This window comes from Ictalurus furcatus, chromosome 15 (assembly GCF_023375685.1).
Source record: "Ictalurus furcatus strain D&B chromosome 15, Billie_1.0, whole genome shotgun sequence".
Classification (NCBI taxonomy): domain Eukaryota; kingdom Metazoa; phylum Chordata; class Actinopteri; order Siluriformes; family Ictaluridae; genus Ictalurus; species Ictalurus furcatus.
Genome location: NC_071269.1, coordinates 22,965,857 through 22,982,819, shown reverse-complemented (window position 1 = coordinate 22,982,819; position 16,963 = coordinate 22,965,857). Strand labels below are relative to the sequence as shown.

The window sequence follows — 16,963 nt, the reverse complement described above, 5'->3', positions numbered from 1 at the left end:
TCCTGATTGTTGGAGGCCTCAGCAGTCACAGTGGGAGACAGTTCCTCTGTCTCTCTGAAAAGCACAAGTCTTCCATCTTTGACCTCTTTCCTTCCTTTTTTCTGCTTCCCTTTTCCCCTTCCTTCGGCTTTTCTCTCTCATTTTGAGTATGCTTTGCTTCCCTGATCTCCTTCCATCTTTCTTCTGTGTCCATCCTACCTTCTTTCTTTTCTTTTCTTTTCTTTTCTTTTCTTTTCTTCTTTACTAGCGTTCTTTTCTCCATTTGTCTTTCCTTTGTTCTATCCCTTCTTTGTCTTCTTTTATTTTGTCATTTTCCTTCCTTCTTTCTTTCCTTTCTTCATTAAAAAAAAACGTCTTGGTTTCCTTCCTTCACTTTTTTTTTCTAGCTTTCTCCTTTCATTCCTTTTATGTTTATGTGAAGGTTGATTTTGTCCCAGCAGAGACAGAGGCGGTACTCGTCCGATTGCCGGAGACTCTCGCCCTCGCACAACGTAAGATTATTGTCTCCTCCCCTGCCCTCCTGTCTCACTGCACTGCTGTCTCTCTCTACCAGCCTCTGCATTCAGATCATGTCGCTTGAAGCATGGACGGGTGAAGGGCAGATGGTTCTCAGTAGGTGTGAATATTCAGACCTGGCTCCGAATATTATCAAACACGAACATCACTTCCTGGTTTCATCACTTCCTGTTTGGATTGTAAAAGCCGGCCTGTTTCCTTCAGTTGGCGAAGCTGCTTATGAATAATCATGATGTGTGCTGATGATATGCGGGGTTCGAGACATTTATTCAGATCTCTTCTGATTCAGCTTCAGTGTTAAACAGGTTTGTCCTCGTCCTCCGTCAGGGAGACCTTCAGCAGAGAGCTGTGAGCTCGGAGCGCTGCACATCATCCCCAATGAATCTTTCATCGTCTGCAAGGAGGACTGAAGGGGATGTGATGATGGACATCTGTCTGTCTGTCTACTAACTATATCTATCTATCTGTCTGTCTGTCTGTCTATCCTCTATCTATGTCCTATCTACACATGTATCTCTCTATATGTCTCTCTTTCTTTCTGTCTATCTACTATCTATCTATCTACTAAGTACTAACTATACATCTGTCTGTCTATCTCTGTCTCTTATCTATCTCTGTCTATCTCTGTCTGTCTTATCTATCTGTCTGTCTATCTATCTATCTCTGTCTTATCTATCTGTCTACTAACTGCACCTCTATCTATCCATCCATCTCTCTGACTGACTGTCAGTCTACCGTTAGCTGGGATTTATAAACAGCATTACTTATTATCTATTATATTTTATCTGGATATCGCTCCTTCAGTCAGTTTCTCCTTCAGTCAGTTTCTCCTTCAGTTAGTCTGTCTCTCCTTCAGTCTCTCCTTCGGTCAGTCTGTCTCTTCAGTTAGTTTGTCTCTCCTTCAGTTAGTCTGTCTCTCCTTTAGTCTCTCCTTCAGTCTGTCTGTCTCTCCTTCAGTCTATCTCTCCTTCAGTTAGTCTGTCTCTCCTTTAGTCTCTCCTTCAGTTAGTCTGTCTCTCCTTTAGTCTCTCCTTCAGTTAGTCTATCTCTCAATCACTTAGTCTAGCTCTCCTTCAGCCTGTCCTTCAGTTAGTCTGTCTCTCCTTTAGTCTCTCCTTCAGTTAGTCTGTCTCTCCTTCAGTTAGTCTGTCTCTCCTTTAGTCTCTCCTTCAGTTAGTCTATCTCTCCTTCAGTTAGTCTATCTCTCCTTCAGTTAGTCTATCTCTCCTTCAGTTAGTCTGTCTCTCCTTTAGTCTCTCCTTCAGTCTGTCTCTCCTTCAGTTAGTCTGTCTCTCCTTTAGTCTCTCCTTCAGTTAGTCTGTCTCTCCTTCAGTCTCTCCTTCGGTCAGTCTGTCTCTTCAGTTAGTCTGTCTCTCCTTCAGTTAGTCTGTCTCTCCTTTAGTCTCTTCTTCAGTCTGTCTGTCTCTCCTTCAGTCTGTCTCTCCTTCAGTTAGTCTGTCTCTCCTTTAGTCTCTCCTTCAGTTAGTCTGTCTCTCCTTTAGTCTCTCCTTCAGTTAGTCTATCTCTCAATCACTTAGTCTAGCTCTCCTTCAGCCTGTCCTTCAGTTAGTCTGTCTCTCCTTCAGTCTTTCTCTCCTTTAGTCTCTCTTTCAGTTAGTCTGTCTCTCTTTCAGTCTGTCTCTCCTCCAGTCTCTCCTTCAGTTAGTCTGTCTCTCCTTCAGTCTCTCCTTCAGTTAGTCTCTCCTCCAGTCTCTCCACCCGTTAGTCTGTCTCTCCTTCAGTCTCTCCTTCAGTTAGTCTGTCTCTCCTTCAGTCTCTCCTTCAGTCTGTCTGTCTCTCCTTCAGTCTATCTCTCCTTCAGTTAGTCTGTCTCTCCTTTAGTCTCTCCTTCAGTTAGTCTGTCTCTCCTTTAGTCTCTCCTTCAGTTAGTCTATCTCTCAATCACTTAGTCTAGCTCTCCTTCAGCCTGTCCTTCAGTTAGTCTGTCTCTCCTTTAGTCTCTCCTTCAGTTAGTCTGTCTCTCCTTCAGTTAGTCTGTCTCTCCTTTAGTCTCTCCTTCAGTTAGTCTGTCTCTCCTTCAGTCTCTCCTTCAGTTAGTCTCTCCTCCAGTCTCTCCACCCGTTAGTCCGTCTCTCCTTCAGTCTCTCCTTCAGTTAGTCTGTCTCTCCTTTAGTCTCTCCTTCAGTCTGTCTGTCTCTCCTTCAGTCTATCTCTCCTTCAGTTAGTCTGTCTCTCCTTTAGTCTCTCCTTCAGTTAGTCTGTCTCTCCTTTAGTCTCTCCTTCAGTTAGTCTATCTCTCAATCACTTAGTCTAGCTCTCCTTCAGCCTGTCCTTCAGTTAGTCTGTCTCTCCTTTAGTCTCTCCTTCAGTTAGTCTGTCTCTCCTTCAGTTAGTCTGTCTCTCCTTTAGTCTCTCCTTCAGTTAGTCTATCTCTCCTTCAGTTAGTCTATCTCTCCTTCAGTTAGTCTATCTCTCCTTCAGTTAGTCTGTCTCTCCTTTAGTCTCTCCTTCAGTCTGTCTCTCCTTCAGTTAGTCTGTCTCTCCTTTAGTCTCTCCTTCAGTTAGTCTGTCTCTCCTTCAGTCTCTCCTTCGGTCAGTCTGTCTCTTCAGTTAGTCTGTCTCTCCTTCAGTTAGTCTGTCTCTCCTTTAGTCTCTTCTTCAGTCTGTCTGTCTCTCCTTCAGTCTGTCTCTCCTTCAGTTAGTCTGTCTCTCCTTTAGTCTCTCCTTCAGTTAGTCTGTCTCTCCTTTAGTCTCTCCTTCAGTTAGTCTATCTCTCAATCACTTAGTCTAGCTCTCCTTCAGCCTGTCCTTCAGTTAGTCTGTCTCTCCTTCAGTCTTTCTCTCCTTTAGTCTCTCTTTCAGTTAGTCTGTCTCTCTTTCAGTCTGTCTCTCCTCCAGTCTCTCCTTCAGTTAGTCTGTCTCTCCTTCAGTCTCTCCTTCAGTTAGTCTCTCCTCCAGTCTCTCCACCCGTTAGTCCGTCTCTCCTTCAGTCTCTCCTTCAGTTAGTCTGTCTCTCCTTCAGTCTGTCTCTTCTTCAGTTAGTCAGTCTCTCCTCCAGTCTCTCCTCCCGTTAATCTGTCTCTCCTTCAGTCTCTCCTTCAGTCTGTCTCTCCTTCAGTTAGTCTGTCTCTCCTTCAGTTAGTCTGTCTCTCCTTCAGTCTCTCCTTCAGTTAGTCTGTCTCTCATTTAGTCTGTCTGTCTCTTTATCTCTCCAAAGCTGGAATATACCATTCTGGATCATTCGGAGGAGGATCTGTTTCTCTCTCTAAAGCTGAAATGACTTTTCTCTGAATGTGGGTAGCTTCTCATGATTGGCTGTGTTTCTTTAGCATGTGGGGTTTAGCATGTGGCTAGTACTGTTGAAAAGGCTGATGATTATATCTTTTTATACGAGCAGATTTTTTTTTTCTCAGGCAGCTTTGATTTCCTGGATTTCAGTGGCTGAAGCTGTATTCTCTACTCATTAATGATGAGTGTGTTGATTTCCAGTCAGATCACATCCTCGCTCTCCTGTCTTGTCTGCTCACGTTATTAAATCAGCCTCAGATGTGATGTTATTTCTGTCGTCCGGTTCTCTCCGTTTCAGATCGAGAAGATCATGACGCTAATCGGAGCGGGGATCGACTTCTCTAAAGAGCAGGAGAGCGGCTTAACAGGTACAACCTAACGCTAACTTTAGCATTTGTCGAGTCTTATTTTCACCCTGCGTGCAAAGGGCAGCCATGTTTTTACTCGACTTTCTCACATCCTCCAGCCTCTCGCTGCTTCACTTTCACTGGAAATCTGTGGCTCCCAGTTGCTTTGTTGCATCATATTGCTTCTAGTGTGAACGTGAGAACGGCTTTGTTTCTATGCACGCGAGATCTAACGTAAACAAGGTCATTAATGCTCGTTTACCTAGGGAAGGGCAAAAGGGCGTGGTCTAAAGCATGCCCATGATCTCGCACCCTGTGGTGGTACACACATATCAATAAAACTGGAACATTTTTGTGTTTTATCTGTGGATTCTGCTATTAGTGCCGGTTTTTTTTTTTTTTTTTAAAGCCATGTGGTCTGTGTTTTGTCTTTTGAATCATATTGTACAGACATTCTTCCAAATGCTAACTAACAAAGACGAGTCACTTTACCAAAACGCTTTGCAGCACGGGTACTGGAAACCGATTCGTTTATTTCTCTGGTCCCAGATAGATAGCTGAAATACTCCTTCCTCAAATGTGTGGTTTTTAAAATGGGTGTGGTTTAATTCAGATTTGTTACCGAAGTGCAAAAGTGACTGATTTGGGGGCGGGGTTACAAACGGGCATAGCTACGCGACGTTCTCACAAAATGGCTCTAGTGCCGTTGAGCCTGTTGTGAGATTAAAGAGTTCCTAGGGGATCTTTAGGAACCTGCGGGGGACCTGGACCCGCATCTCCTAGATATTCGGCTGAAGAGTTTGGTACGTTTCGGCAATAAACACTTTGACTGAAGCGCAGAGAGCCGGTCATGTATTGCAAACTTCAGGATTCTGAAGGTTGTGGACAGAAAAGTGTACAAACGATATCAGACGATCTGATCTGATCCGTTACATGGGGCGAAGCGTCGGGGGCTGACAAGGACAGTAGGTGCACGTGTGTTAGCCGCTAGCTGTACAGCTAGCTATTTAGAACGGCAAGAAGAGACGGAAACAAATTGTATATTTATACGTTGAGGTAAAAAAAATGGTACCACTTTTGTAGGCCACGGTTACTAGTATAAAAAAGATTTACCCTCAAGCTGGTACCTGGTACGTGTCATCCTTTGGGTCCCTGGAGTTCATTTTTTGTCTCCCTTGCTTTTCCCACAAGTGGCGGGGATGATCTCGGATCAGTCAGTGGGTGACTGGCTGGAGCGTGCGGGCTTGCCGCAGTACGAGAGTAAACTGCTTCTAAACGGCTTCGACGATCTGAGATTCATGGTGAGAAAAACACACACACACACTTCTACAAGAATGATAACGACACCACTGAACTGAACAAACCGTTTTATTTCTAACAATTTTGTCAACTTCCTCCTTGCATACAAAACAGAACAAAGCTCTTATTTAAACACCAATAAATTGAGGGGTCTGAAAGAGTGCAAAAATAAATAAATAAAGTGCACTGTTACTAAAGTTTGTCTCTATTTCTTAGCAGCAAGCTGTTTAAACTACACCTCAAGCATTTATGTACCACATCTAATGTGTACGTTTAGGGCTGTCATAACGGTTCTGCGCGCAGTTCTCAAAACGGCCACAAGACTGCGCCGTTTATCGGCGGATCCGATATTAAATAAACCGATCACCGATTACGGAAAAAATGTATAAATATCGGTAAAATCAATTATCAGTCGATGTCTGTTATATTCTTAATGGAACTGCTGAAGATTTCGGTTAGATATGTTTTGCTGATATAGTCGTGTTGTAATTAGTGCTGAAGGAGATGTCAGTGGGAATCTGGATTGATTTAGATTTGTAAATTGAGGAGTCATGAACAACACAACAGGGAATTCTAATTGTGTGTGTGTGTGTGTGTAGGGGAGTAATGTGATGGAGGAACAGGATCTGAAGGAGATCGGGGTCACAGATGCGACTCACAGGAGGAAATTGCTGAACGCTGCTCGCACACTACCCAAGGTCTGTCTGTCTCTCTCTCTCTCTCTCTCTCTCACACACACACACACACATTATATTTCTATATTTTATATTTGCTCTAGAATCTAAATTTCTCTGCTAAGTCGGAAAAAGTATTTCACTACACATCGTGCTGTGTAGGATTGTGTGTGTGACAAATAACATTTGAATTTCAGTTACTTGGGGTTTGTTATAAGATAACATAGAATTTGTTATGACCTGAGACTGTGTGTGTGTGTATTATTTATCTGTGTGTGTAGGTTAAAGGCTGTGAGGGCAGTGTCTCTCTCTCCTCTTGGTTGGACTCGTTGGGTCTGAGTGAATATCTGCACAACTTCCTGCAAAGCGGATACAACACACTCGAGGCAGTGAGGAACCTGTGGGAGCTCGAGATAGTAAATGTGAGTGCGCACACTCATACACACACACACACACACACACGCATGTACCGTACACAAGGCCAACTTTTGTTGACGGTAGATCAGAATTCCAGCTTTCATTTCCTCATATTTGAGGTTTTATGCGTACCAGCTACACAAAACAGTGCCATAAGTGTTAACTAACATTACCGAGAGTGTTTCGCCCCCTAGTGGTGGATTAACGCACATCAGCGCTTCTTTTTCTTCTTTCAATTCAGTTACAGACCATAAGATTCTGAAATAATTCAGAAATCATATTCTAAATTTCTTAAATTCATATTCTTCCATTTGTGACCTTCCAGAGTTTTGATGACTTTATTATTATTCTAAAATGTGGGAAATAACGAATGAGGGTGTCTAAACTTTTGACCGGTAGTGTTAGTCACATTAAAGGTGGAAAAGATCTGACATGGGGGGAAAAAACCCTGGAATTTTAACAGGGGTATGTAGACTTTTTATATCCACTGTAGTTCAGTCAGTGCTGTTTAGCGTGTCTATAGCATATCAGCAGTGTTATAACAACACCCTGAGGTGCACAGTGCTTATTGTGTGTGTGTGTGTGTGTGTGTGTGTGTGTGTGTGTGTAGGTGCTGAAGATCACCTTGTTGGGTCACAGGAAGCGAATTATCGCATCATTAACTGAGCGACTGTATGACGAGCCACCAGTGAAACCACCTCGACTCTCTCAGATCAGAGTGAGACACACACCACACACACACACACCACACATCTCTTGTACTTCTGTCTGATTAATTATTACTAATATGTTTTTTGTATTGTCTATGCGCGCGTGTGTGTCAGTGTCCTGATCTGATGCTTCAGGCTTCATCATCTGCTCTGGGTCTCCCAGACTCGTACATGCAACACTCAATGGATCCTGCAGGGGATTCTGGGAGGACAAAGGGGGCGGAGTCAGACTATGACCTGTCAAACAGATCCAGAGCACAGGTACGCACCGTCAAGACTGACTTATTCTCCATGTGGAGAGTCGCGAAGAAGGAACTTCTGGGTAACTATAGCTCGCATACGTTGTGCATCACGCGTGTGCTGATTGGTTCACGCGGATCCGGTGAGTGTGCTGATTGGCCAGCTGTTGTAACACTGATATTAAGACATCATCTACCTGCAGCTGGAATAAAAATGTCCTGGATATTGTTTTTGTCTCTTCCCATGGGAAAGTGTCAAACTTTATACGTTTGAAAATGTTTGTTTAAAGTGAGTTCTGTTTCTGATGGTGTGATTCTGAAGTGTTCCTGTTGAGCGTATTCTTCCCCACATATCTGAGATCAAGTAGCGCTTAAACTCACACTTAGTGGAACAGCACATTTATGCAGATTAATCAGGTGCGTTCATGACCCGCTCCATCCCATATACTCGCTCCGTCTCATCCGTCCGTTATGATGTCATCGATAACACAAACTTGTTTGCTCTTAACGGGGCGGAGCTAATAGGTACAGAAAATGAACACAAAATAAAATGCGCACGAAATAACCACCGCCGATGTCAGTGATTTTAGGTACAGACATCTTAGACCTTGTGTCTCTCTCTGTCTCTCCCTGTCTCTGTCTCCCTGTGTTTCTCTCACTCTCTCCCCCCCCCCTCTCTGTCTCTCTCTCTCCCTGTTTCTCGCTGTCCCTGTCTCTCTGTTTGTCTGTCTCTCTCTCTGTGTCTCTTTCTCTCTCTGTGTCTGTGTGTCTCTCTGTCTGTCTCTTTGTCTCTTTCTCTCTGTGTCTGTGTGTCTCTGTCTGTTTCTCTCTTTATCTCTCTGTGTGTCTCTTTCTCTCCATGTGTCTCTCTCTATGTCTCTCTCTGTGTCTCTCTGTCTGTCTCTCTCTCACTCTTGCTCTCTCTCTCTCTCTCTCTCCCTCTCTCAGGAGAGGTATGAGGACCAGCGTGCTGAGTCGAGGTTGACCCTGCGCCCCCCCAGTCAGGCAGCTCCATGTGCACCTGTGCAGAACTGGCATCACAAACCAGAGAAACTCATATTCGAGTCCTGCGGCTACGAGGCTAACGTACGTCCTACAACACACACACACACTCGCACATCAACCCTTAATCTGCCATTGCGCTCATGATGATTCACACCTACTGTTTAACACTGAGACAGACAGGTGGCCAGACAGACAGACTGTCAAACAGACAAGGTTAGACAGATGGATAGACTAAATGGACATACAGAGACAGATTGTTCAGACAGATTGTGGCAGACAGACAGGTGGAGAGATGTACAGTATTCTATTGGTTTGACGCTGTGTGGTGTTGTCTTTTCTGCTCTACCAATCAGAACACACTGTAGTAGAGTTACACTAATGACATTACATGAATCATGGAGTCTGGTACTAGGAAAGTGTATTACTTTGCAGTCTGTATGACAACTGTGTGTGTGTGTGTGTGTGTGTGTGTAGTATTTAGGTTCCATGCTCATTAAGGACGTGAGAGGAACCGAGTCCACACAAGACGCCTGCGCTAAGATGAGGGTAAGTGTGTGTGTACCTCCCCACTATTCTCATGAAAGGTCTGCTGAAAGATGGGTGTGTCTTTGGGTGGTGCAGATGGGCGTGTCTTTGACCTGTTGTATATCTGCAGACAATCTGCTGCACTGGTTCACCTAAACATTACAGAGCCACTTTGTCTTGACATCATGTCTCTCTCTCTCTCTCTCTCTCTCTCTCTCTCTGTCTGTGTGTGTGTGTGTGTGTGTGTGTGTGTGTGTAGAGGTCTACAGAGCAGATGAGGAAGGTTCCTACTATCGTCCTCTCCATCACATATAAAGGAGTCAAGTTCATCGACGCGGCTAATAAGGTATTTCTCTCTTTCTATCTTAAGCAAGACGGTCCTGCCTGGATGTTGTTTTAATGAGTGTGTGTGTGTGTGTGTGTGTGTGTGTGTGTGTAGAACATCATAGCAGAACATGAGATCAGGAACATCTCTTGTGCGGCTCAGGATCCAGAGGATTTGTGTACGTTCGCATACATCACCAAAGACCTGCAGACCGACCACCATTACTGTCATGTCTTCAGTACGGTGGATGTGGTGAGACAGACAGACACACACACACACACACACACACACACACACATACACACACACACACGGTCATAAAGACACACACACACACACTTGGAGGACTCAATGGACATGTTCTTGCCTCCGCAGAATCTGACCTATGAGATCATCCTGACTCTGGGACAGGCGTTTGAAGTAGCCTATCAGCTGGCTCTCCAGGCTCAGAGGACCAATCAGAAGCAGAAGCAAAGTTTAGCAGTAGGGACGGAGTCCGAGATCAACACCAAGAGTAGCAGACCAGTGCCTAAACCGCGTGGAGGGGCACAGAAGCCAGGGGTTGTGAGTACATTACGCATTACGTACGTTACGTGCACGTAAACGCACATTTGTCTTGCTATCCTTGTGTGGATCGTTAGCACGGTCTCAAGAGCACGAGTAGCTGGATATTTGTAGGCTCGATATCGAATTATCGTTGTAACTAAGTCAGATGAGCTGATGATTTAGATGTCGAAACAGGGTCAAGGTCAAGTGATTGAAATCGTTTGTCTTCACTTGGCGACGATGTTAGATACACGTTCATGTTCAGGAGCACAAGTCACATTTTCCTGCTTGTCCTAGTTAGTAAGAGTATCAGTGTGGGCAGAGCTTGGGATTTATTAATTGTATCTTAGTTGTGTAAGAGCAATGTGTGTGTGTGTGTGTGTGTGTGTGTGTGTTTGTGTGTGTGTGTGTGTTGTAGGTGGAGTCTGCAGATGACCCTTCATGGCTTGTGGAGCCCAAAGACCCCAAACACACTGTCAGCACCCCCAAGTACGAGACCCCCATCTACTGAACACATGCCCACACACACACACACACACACACACACACACACACACACACACACACACACACTATCCCCTTTCTTTGATTCCTGGGTGCCTTCAATGTGACTGCTTCCCACGTGTCGCTCTCTTTCTCCTGGTCTCTCACTCTCCTTGCACTCACAGTGTGTGAGATATCTCTCACACACACACACACACACACTCACACACAGCCCCTTAATATGTACATTCACACACACCGCCCCAGCCTGTCTTCCTGCTCTGATTGGCTGTCTCTCTCGTCCTCTCTGGTGCTGCGCATGCGTGTAGTGGGCGTCGGCCGCGGTGAGGCTCTGTGGGCGGGGTCAGTCTGCCTTCGTCTTCCATCTGACCGGAAACGCGACTGCCAAACCAAAAAAAAAACAAAAAAAACCCCTCACCACAGCCAAGGACACAAACGGGAGGCTTTATGGATTTCTTTACATTTTTTATTATTTCAATTTTTTTTTTCTGGTTAACTGACATGGACCGAACCTCTGCGAGATTCCAGAGGTTCCGTTCGAATTGTCTGTCAGATGCAATGCGTTTTCAAATCCCGCACTGTGACGAAACACATCGCTCGAAGATCGGAGGCTCTGTCCCAAACGCTGGAATCGATGATTTTGGTCTTGTCCTTATTGGAACGCCAGCCGTTTTCAGGCTTCAAACACGACGCGTATGTTCGCGCGTTCGAATGCTTTTAACCCATAATGCACTGTGATCATGCTGCTGAGAAATTCAGATTAGTGTGTCGTGAAATAAAGGGCAGATTTGTCAGGACCGGGAAGCAACGAAGAAGTTAACAGAGCGGCTAAGTAGCTCAGTAGACTTATTTACTCTCCGATGGCGTTTTGTGTCCTTACAGAAGTTCTGTCAGACACGAGCGTTTGGGGCGGAGCCAGGGGTGGGGCTTGTTTCTCTTTCCTTTTTTTTTTTTTTTGTAGCATTGATTAATCACTGCACACGCAGGCTGTAAATCTGCACACACTTAAACATATCACTTTTACATTTTGCTGGCTTTTATACTTATTGTTTTTACCTGAGGTTAAGCCTTAAGTGTTTGTCAGGTGAGCCACTTGTAGCATCTCACACACCCACACACACACACACACACACATGTTCGTTAAAATAGTGATACTGATATAAATGGTAAAATATTATTTGCTGGAACAGTCAGTCACATTTGTATGTGTGTGTGTGTGTGTGTGTGTGTGTGTGTGTGTGTGTGTAAAGTATCCCATAACTTAAACATCACATGTCCTGGTACTGTAATTACTGCTCCCTTATACACATCCCAAAAAAGACCTTCTTTAGAAATAAGACATTTTCTAGAACTCTCCTCACACCAATACTGTACAGAAAAAAACTGAAAAATAACGCTTTTTATCATTGTTGTTGTTTTTGTTTTAGTTTTGTTTTAGTTTTATTTTAAATCCTGGTTGATTTGGTATGTTTTGTATTTTGATTTCTGGAACGTTTCCTCGAGTAAGTTTAGTTCACATGGCCTTCTGCCAGGATCCTTGAGACATGTTTTAACCCCCCGTGAGAAACCTTTCTTTTATTCAGCCGACGCGCTGGAAGAAATTTCGAACAAGGTCCAAACTTTAACGCAATTTTAGACTTTTTTTTGGAAAGATTCATTTTAAAAACCTTTATAAAGAGTCCCTTAGGCATTTCTCACCATGAAAATAGCCATAGAAGCTGGCAGGGCGTAAACAAAAACAAATAAACAAACAGACAAGCATGGAGTAGTTCGCCTCGGAGTAGTATCCGAACAGGTGTCCGGAACAGACAGGGTCGACTTGACTCCTCACCTCAGCCAATCACGTTACAGCTTGCTGCACTTCTTTATTAATATTCATGACCCGCCCCTTAGAGCTTTCCTTTGGGTTCTGGAGAGAAGGTAACGCTGCGGTGTAGAGTCTCGTCTCGTCTCACGTTTGTGTACGATCCCTGCTGAAACAAAAACAATCGAAGCCCTCGTAGAATTTCTAATAGTTTTAATGGTTAGAACGGGAATTGTATTGGTTTTAATGGAAGCTGTAACGGGCCCTGTGGATGGTAATTCTAGTGGATACCATTTAAGGAGGTTTTTATTGGTTAGCTGATGGTTTGTAATGGTATTTGTAGTGGAAAGCATTAGAATTTCTTTGACGGTTTCTGTTGTTGTTCAGCAGGGTTTACTGGGGTCTTTGAACGTTAGCGCAGTAGCAAAGCCCTCTGTAACTGTAGTAACGGAGCAAGTCGGTTCTGCCTGCCTCAGCGCTTCGGGAATCTTTCCTTCCTTTTCATTTCATCCTTTTTTCCAGTGAGCACAGCAGACGGGTGTCATTTTTTTTGTTTTGTTTTGGTTTAAATATATACATGTATATCTAACCTGTGTCTGTCTGTCTGTCTGTCTGTCTGTCTTCCTTCCCTTAGTTGAACATGATGCCAAACCACACAGGACCAGTAGCACGACTCTGACTGTTCACCTTACACGTCACCACTGTGATCTCTGTGTCTGTGTGTGTGTGTGTGTGTGTGTGTGTGTGTGTCTGTCTGTGTGTGTGTGTGTGTGTGTGTGTGTGTGTGTGTGTGTGTGTGTGTGTGTGTCTAAAAAGGCAGATTTACACTACATTCATCACACACATTGTCATGTTTTCTTTCGTTATCCTTCCATCGGTCATCCAACAGCGTTATTATGGATCAGTGTATAGTTTTGCAAATTTCTCTCTCTTTCTCTGTCACACACACACACACACACACACACACACACAAACAATGGGCACCTTCATCTCCTTCTGCTACACTGGATGATTGACACTGTGGACGTGTCCCAATCCACTCAACCCAAGTGAGGTCCTCACACGCTGGACACTAACCTCGTACACTGTATATTTCCTTCAGATGGTGTTAAGTGTCATGTTGTTTTAACGACTAACCCCCTGATACTGACTCTACTAGTGCACTCGGTGTAGGACTCCCCCTGCAGTCTCACTAGTGCACTCAGACTGTAGGACATGACTATATACCTGGGCTGAGTGGAAGCTTTTACTGGACGTTTTAACGGTACGAGACTTTTAATCTGACTCGAACTCACCTAATGGAGTTCTCACCGAGTTAGTCGACCAATCCCAAGCCCCGCCCACGAAGTAATCACTCTAAGCAGCTACCACGACGTTTCAAAAGCTGACCATGAGGCCTTCAGGACACGTGTAAAGGAAACGGCATCAGATTACTTAAAAAAAAAAAATTTTTAAAAATGCATTAGAACGTTCGTCATATATCGAAATATAGCTGCATCTTTGAGTTAATATATGGAGAAGCGGCGCTGATTTGGCGTGACTATGTCTTCGAAACGTGGGCGTGTCTTCAAGTTTAGACGAAGAAGTTTATTGGTCTTCATATACATGCTAGCCAGCTAGCTTACAACAATTAATCACGTTTTCACAGAAGCCCGCTCCCATGATGGAGGGGGAAACATTTTAAAAGGTGATGCTGACTTCATATCTCACAATTCTGATTTTTTAATTTTATTTATTTATTTTAAAAAAATTTTATTAAAGACATCCACTTGACATTGAGTGAGTTAGGAAGAATGCACCGACAAAGCATCGATCGTTCTCTATAAACAGGCTACATGCCAGTCCCTCCAGGATTTTGCGAACACAGAAATTAACACACTATCGAACAATTTTTTTTTTTTTTCAAAATTACCGCAAATTTCCTGCAGATTTGGGCCAGGACACGTCGTGTGACGTCATCACAGCACGCGTCCGGTCAAAGCCGCTTTCGATTCACGTGCGTGGAACACGAGTACAGCTAAACGGTCTCGCTTGGCGACAAACATCACTGCGAAAGAGCGTGCGAGACAATTTCGTGCAACCGAACTGAGATTCCGCCAATTCGGGTGGTTTTCCGGAGGAAAAAAAAAAACGCACGAAAATCTTAAAAAGAAGTAAAAATTGTGCAATATGAACTCGCAGTTGTGGGGAGAAACACACACATCAGAACTGCGAGATGTTCGCACACAGTTGTGAGGAATACGGTCCGATTTGTGCGATTTAAACTCGCAGTTGTGGGAAATAAAGTCAGAATTGCAGGATATAAAATAAAGTCGCAATTATACCTTTATTTATTGTTTTTTTTCCTCCGTGGTGCAAACGGGCTTCTGGCGATTTCTCTTTCCTCCCCAGAGTTGGTATTCTTTAGCAATTACAAATGATTTTTAATGCAGTAAAGAATTAACGGTACTTTTTGCTTCTCTTCATGTGTTATAAATTTGTGTAAAGTTTCGTTTTTTTTTTTTTTTTTTTTAATAAACCAACTTGTGAGTAGCAGGGCTTGCTGAACAAGTCGGAGAAAATGCTGAAATTGGTGTGTGTGTGTGTGTGTGTGTGTGTGTGTGTGTGTGTGTGTGTGTGTGTATGGAAGATGCTAAATCTAGAACAGTGCGGTACTTTACACATCTAGTCTTAGTTTACAGAAAAAGACATTTATTTTAGGGTTTTAAATCTGATGGTGTCGGTACAGTGCTGAACAGGCAGGACAGCGCTAAACTAACAACGCTAACGTCAGCACTCCTTTCTTCTTTTTCTTTTTTTTTTGCGAGTATTTTTAATGATTCTGAGAGATTTTTTTGTTAAAGATGTGAACAATAATAGACTGTAAAGTAATCAGTGTGTATTTTGATACTTGAATATGATTCTGCTTTTATAGCTGCCTCTCTCTCTCTCTCTCTCTCTCTCTCTCTCTCTCTCTCTCTCTCTCTCTCTCTCTGTATGTATATGTATGTACTGTATGTATGTAAGGATTATTTTTCTTCCATTAATTCTGCTCATGTATTTTTTTTTTTTTTAAGCTCAATGTATCAGGGTGTGTGTGTGCGTGCGTGATAAGACCGAGTGAATCCTCACTACAGCATGAAAATGAGCGAGTGTAAATAATCCTGGGCTTCCAGTCTTTCTTTTTATTATTATTATTATTATTATTATTATTATTTTTCATAATCTGTATATCTAATAAATAAATGAAATCTTCATTTACTCGAAATACTGCAGATCTCTGAAGTTGCTTTGGAGCGAATGGCATGTGCCTTAAGAGTGGACACACAATACTTTTTAATATTACTTTCCTCATTTGCTCTGACCGCTCCTGTAATGTGCGCTACTGCGCGTGTGGTGTCTCTCTCACTGAGACGGAGCTAGTTAGTAAAACTGCAGTGTATATATATAGAGATTGTAGTTTCGGTTTGCCAAAACTAGCCACACGACATAGCCAAATGTATGTGTTCACCTGACCATCACACCTTTTATTATATGTCGAGCTCCGTGAAGACATGGTTTGGAGTGGAAGAACTCGTACACAGAGCCCTGATCTCCACCCTACTGAACACCTTTGGGATGAACTGGAACTCCGACTGCACCTCAGACCTCTTCACCATCCCAACATTAGAACCTGATCTCACTAATGCTCTTGTGTCTAAAGCCCCACAGCCACGCACCAAAATCTAGTCTAAAGCCTTCCCAGAAGAAGTGTGGAGCTTATTATAACAGCAAAGCGGGGATAAGATCTGGAATGGGATGTTCAACAAGGACACATGGCTGCTATGATGATGATGATGATGATCAGGTAGTCACATACTTTTGGCCATATTTTACATCCAGGGTCTTGCTACTGTGCGCGTCCATCTAGTGGACACCTCTGGAACTGCACAACTTGTTTAAAAAAAGATTAATGTATTAATTCAAATATTTCAGAATTCTGTTCATTTTTGAAAAAAAATCTTACTGGTTTCAGGTGAAACACAAATCAATGAAATGCATGATGGGACAGAGGTTTAACACACGTGAGGAATATTATTTCACTAATATGAATGTGTTTCTACGTTTACATTTGCAGCATTTGGCAGACGCTAAATCTTATCCAGAGCGGCTTTCTTTGATCTCATTTATACATGTGAGCAGTTGAGGGTTAAGGGCCTTGCTCAAGGGCCCAGCAGCGGCAGCTTGGTGGTGCTGGGGTCTGAACTCACGACCTTCCGGTCAGAAACGTCTTAACCACCGAGCTACCCTAATGAGGAACTAATCATCAGAAATATCAGAAAGGTGCTGAACTCTACACTCTACCCACCAACACACGGCTGGTTGAAACCAACAAGAATATGACTGCTGCATGTTCAGTGTGTGTTTCTCTCCTGGGGAACTCAGTCAAGGGTTTATATGTTTAAAACTCTTTCACTAAAAGTATTTTTTTAATTAAAAAATTTTGCTTTAAATTCTTCGAAGCTTTTCAGATATATTGATGATGTCCATGGGTGTTCAAATAGAAGTTTTAAAAAAAAAACGTATAGATGTTTGAAATGTTACAACTTTTCCAACAACTAATCAAATATTACAGGGAAATGTAAAGAAGCAACATATGTAGCGGATCACTTTTCAGATGACGAGCGCGACGAAGGCTGCTGGGTTTTTGCCTGCAAACGAAAGTGCAAGAGATGTAGCAGGTTCTCCAAGATGCTCAGGAACACTTACTAATTTCCTTAGTTTATTTACTTGATTTATTTCGTTTATTACTATTTACTGCTTTTTGTAGTATTTTCTTGTGTT

General features: G+C 43.2%; 1 protein-coding gene across 7 annotated transcripts in view; it reads left to right on the top strand.

Moving 5' to 3' along the window:
• LOC128618994 (ankyrin repeat and SAM domain-containing protein 1A-like) overlaps positions 1-15,396 on the top strand; it is a 60,372-nt gene extending 44,976 nt beyond the window's left edge. For 3 of the 7 annotated variants that reach the window (XM_053642775.1, XM_053642771.1, XM_053642778.1), the window contains 13 exons: positions 438-491; positions 4,064-4,133; positions 5,304-5,413; positions 6,011-6,109; positions 6,367-6,507; positions 7,113-7,220; positions 7,327-7,473; positions 8,400-8,537; positions 8,931-9,002; positions 9,241-9,327; positions 9,421-9,558; positions 9,682-9,870; positions 10,271-15,396. In XM_053642775.1, the coding sequence (XP_053498750.1) occupies positions 438-491; positions 4,064-4,133; positions 5,304-5,413; positions 6,011-6,109; positions 6,367-6,507; positions 7,113-7,220; positions 7,327-7,473; positions 8,400-8,537; positions 8,931-9,002; positions 9,241-9,327; positions 9,421-9,558; positions 9,682-9,870; positions 10,271-10,363 (1,446 nt within the window). In that variant the 3' untranslated portion in view covers positions 10,364-15,396. The remainder of the gene's footprint in view (positions 1-437; positions 492-4,063; positions 4,134-5,303; positions 5,414-6,010; positions 6,110-6,366; positions 6,508-7,112; positions 7,221-7,326; positions 7,474-8,399; positions 8,538-8,930; positions 9,003-9,240; positions 9,328-9,420; positions 9,559-9,681; positions 9,871-10,270) is intronic. The other 4 variants (XM_053642777.1, XM_053642779.1, XM_053642776.1 and 1 more) reach the window with 3 other exon arrangements.
• The last annotated feature ends 1,567 nt before the right edge of the window (positions 15,397-16,963 follow it).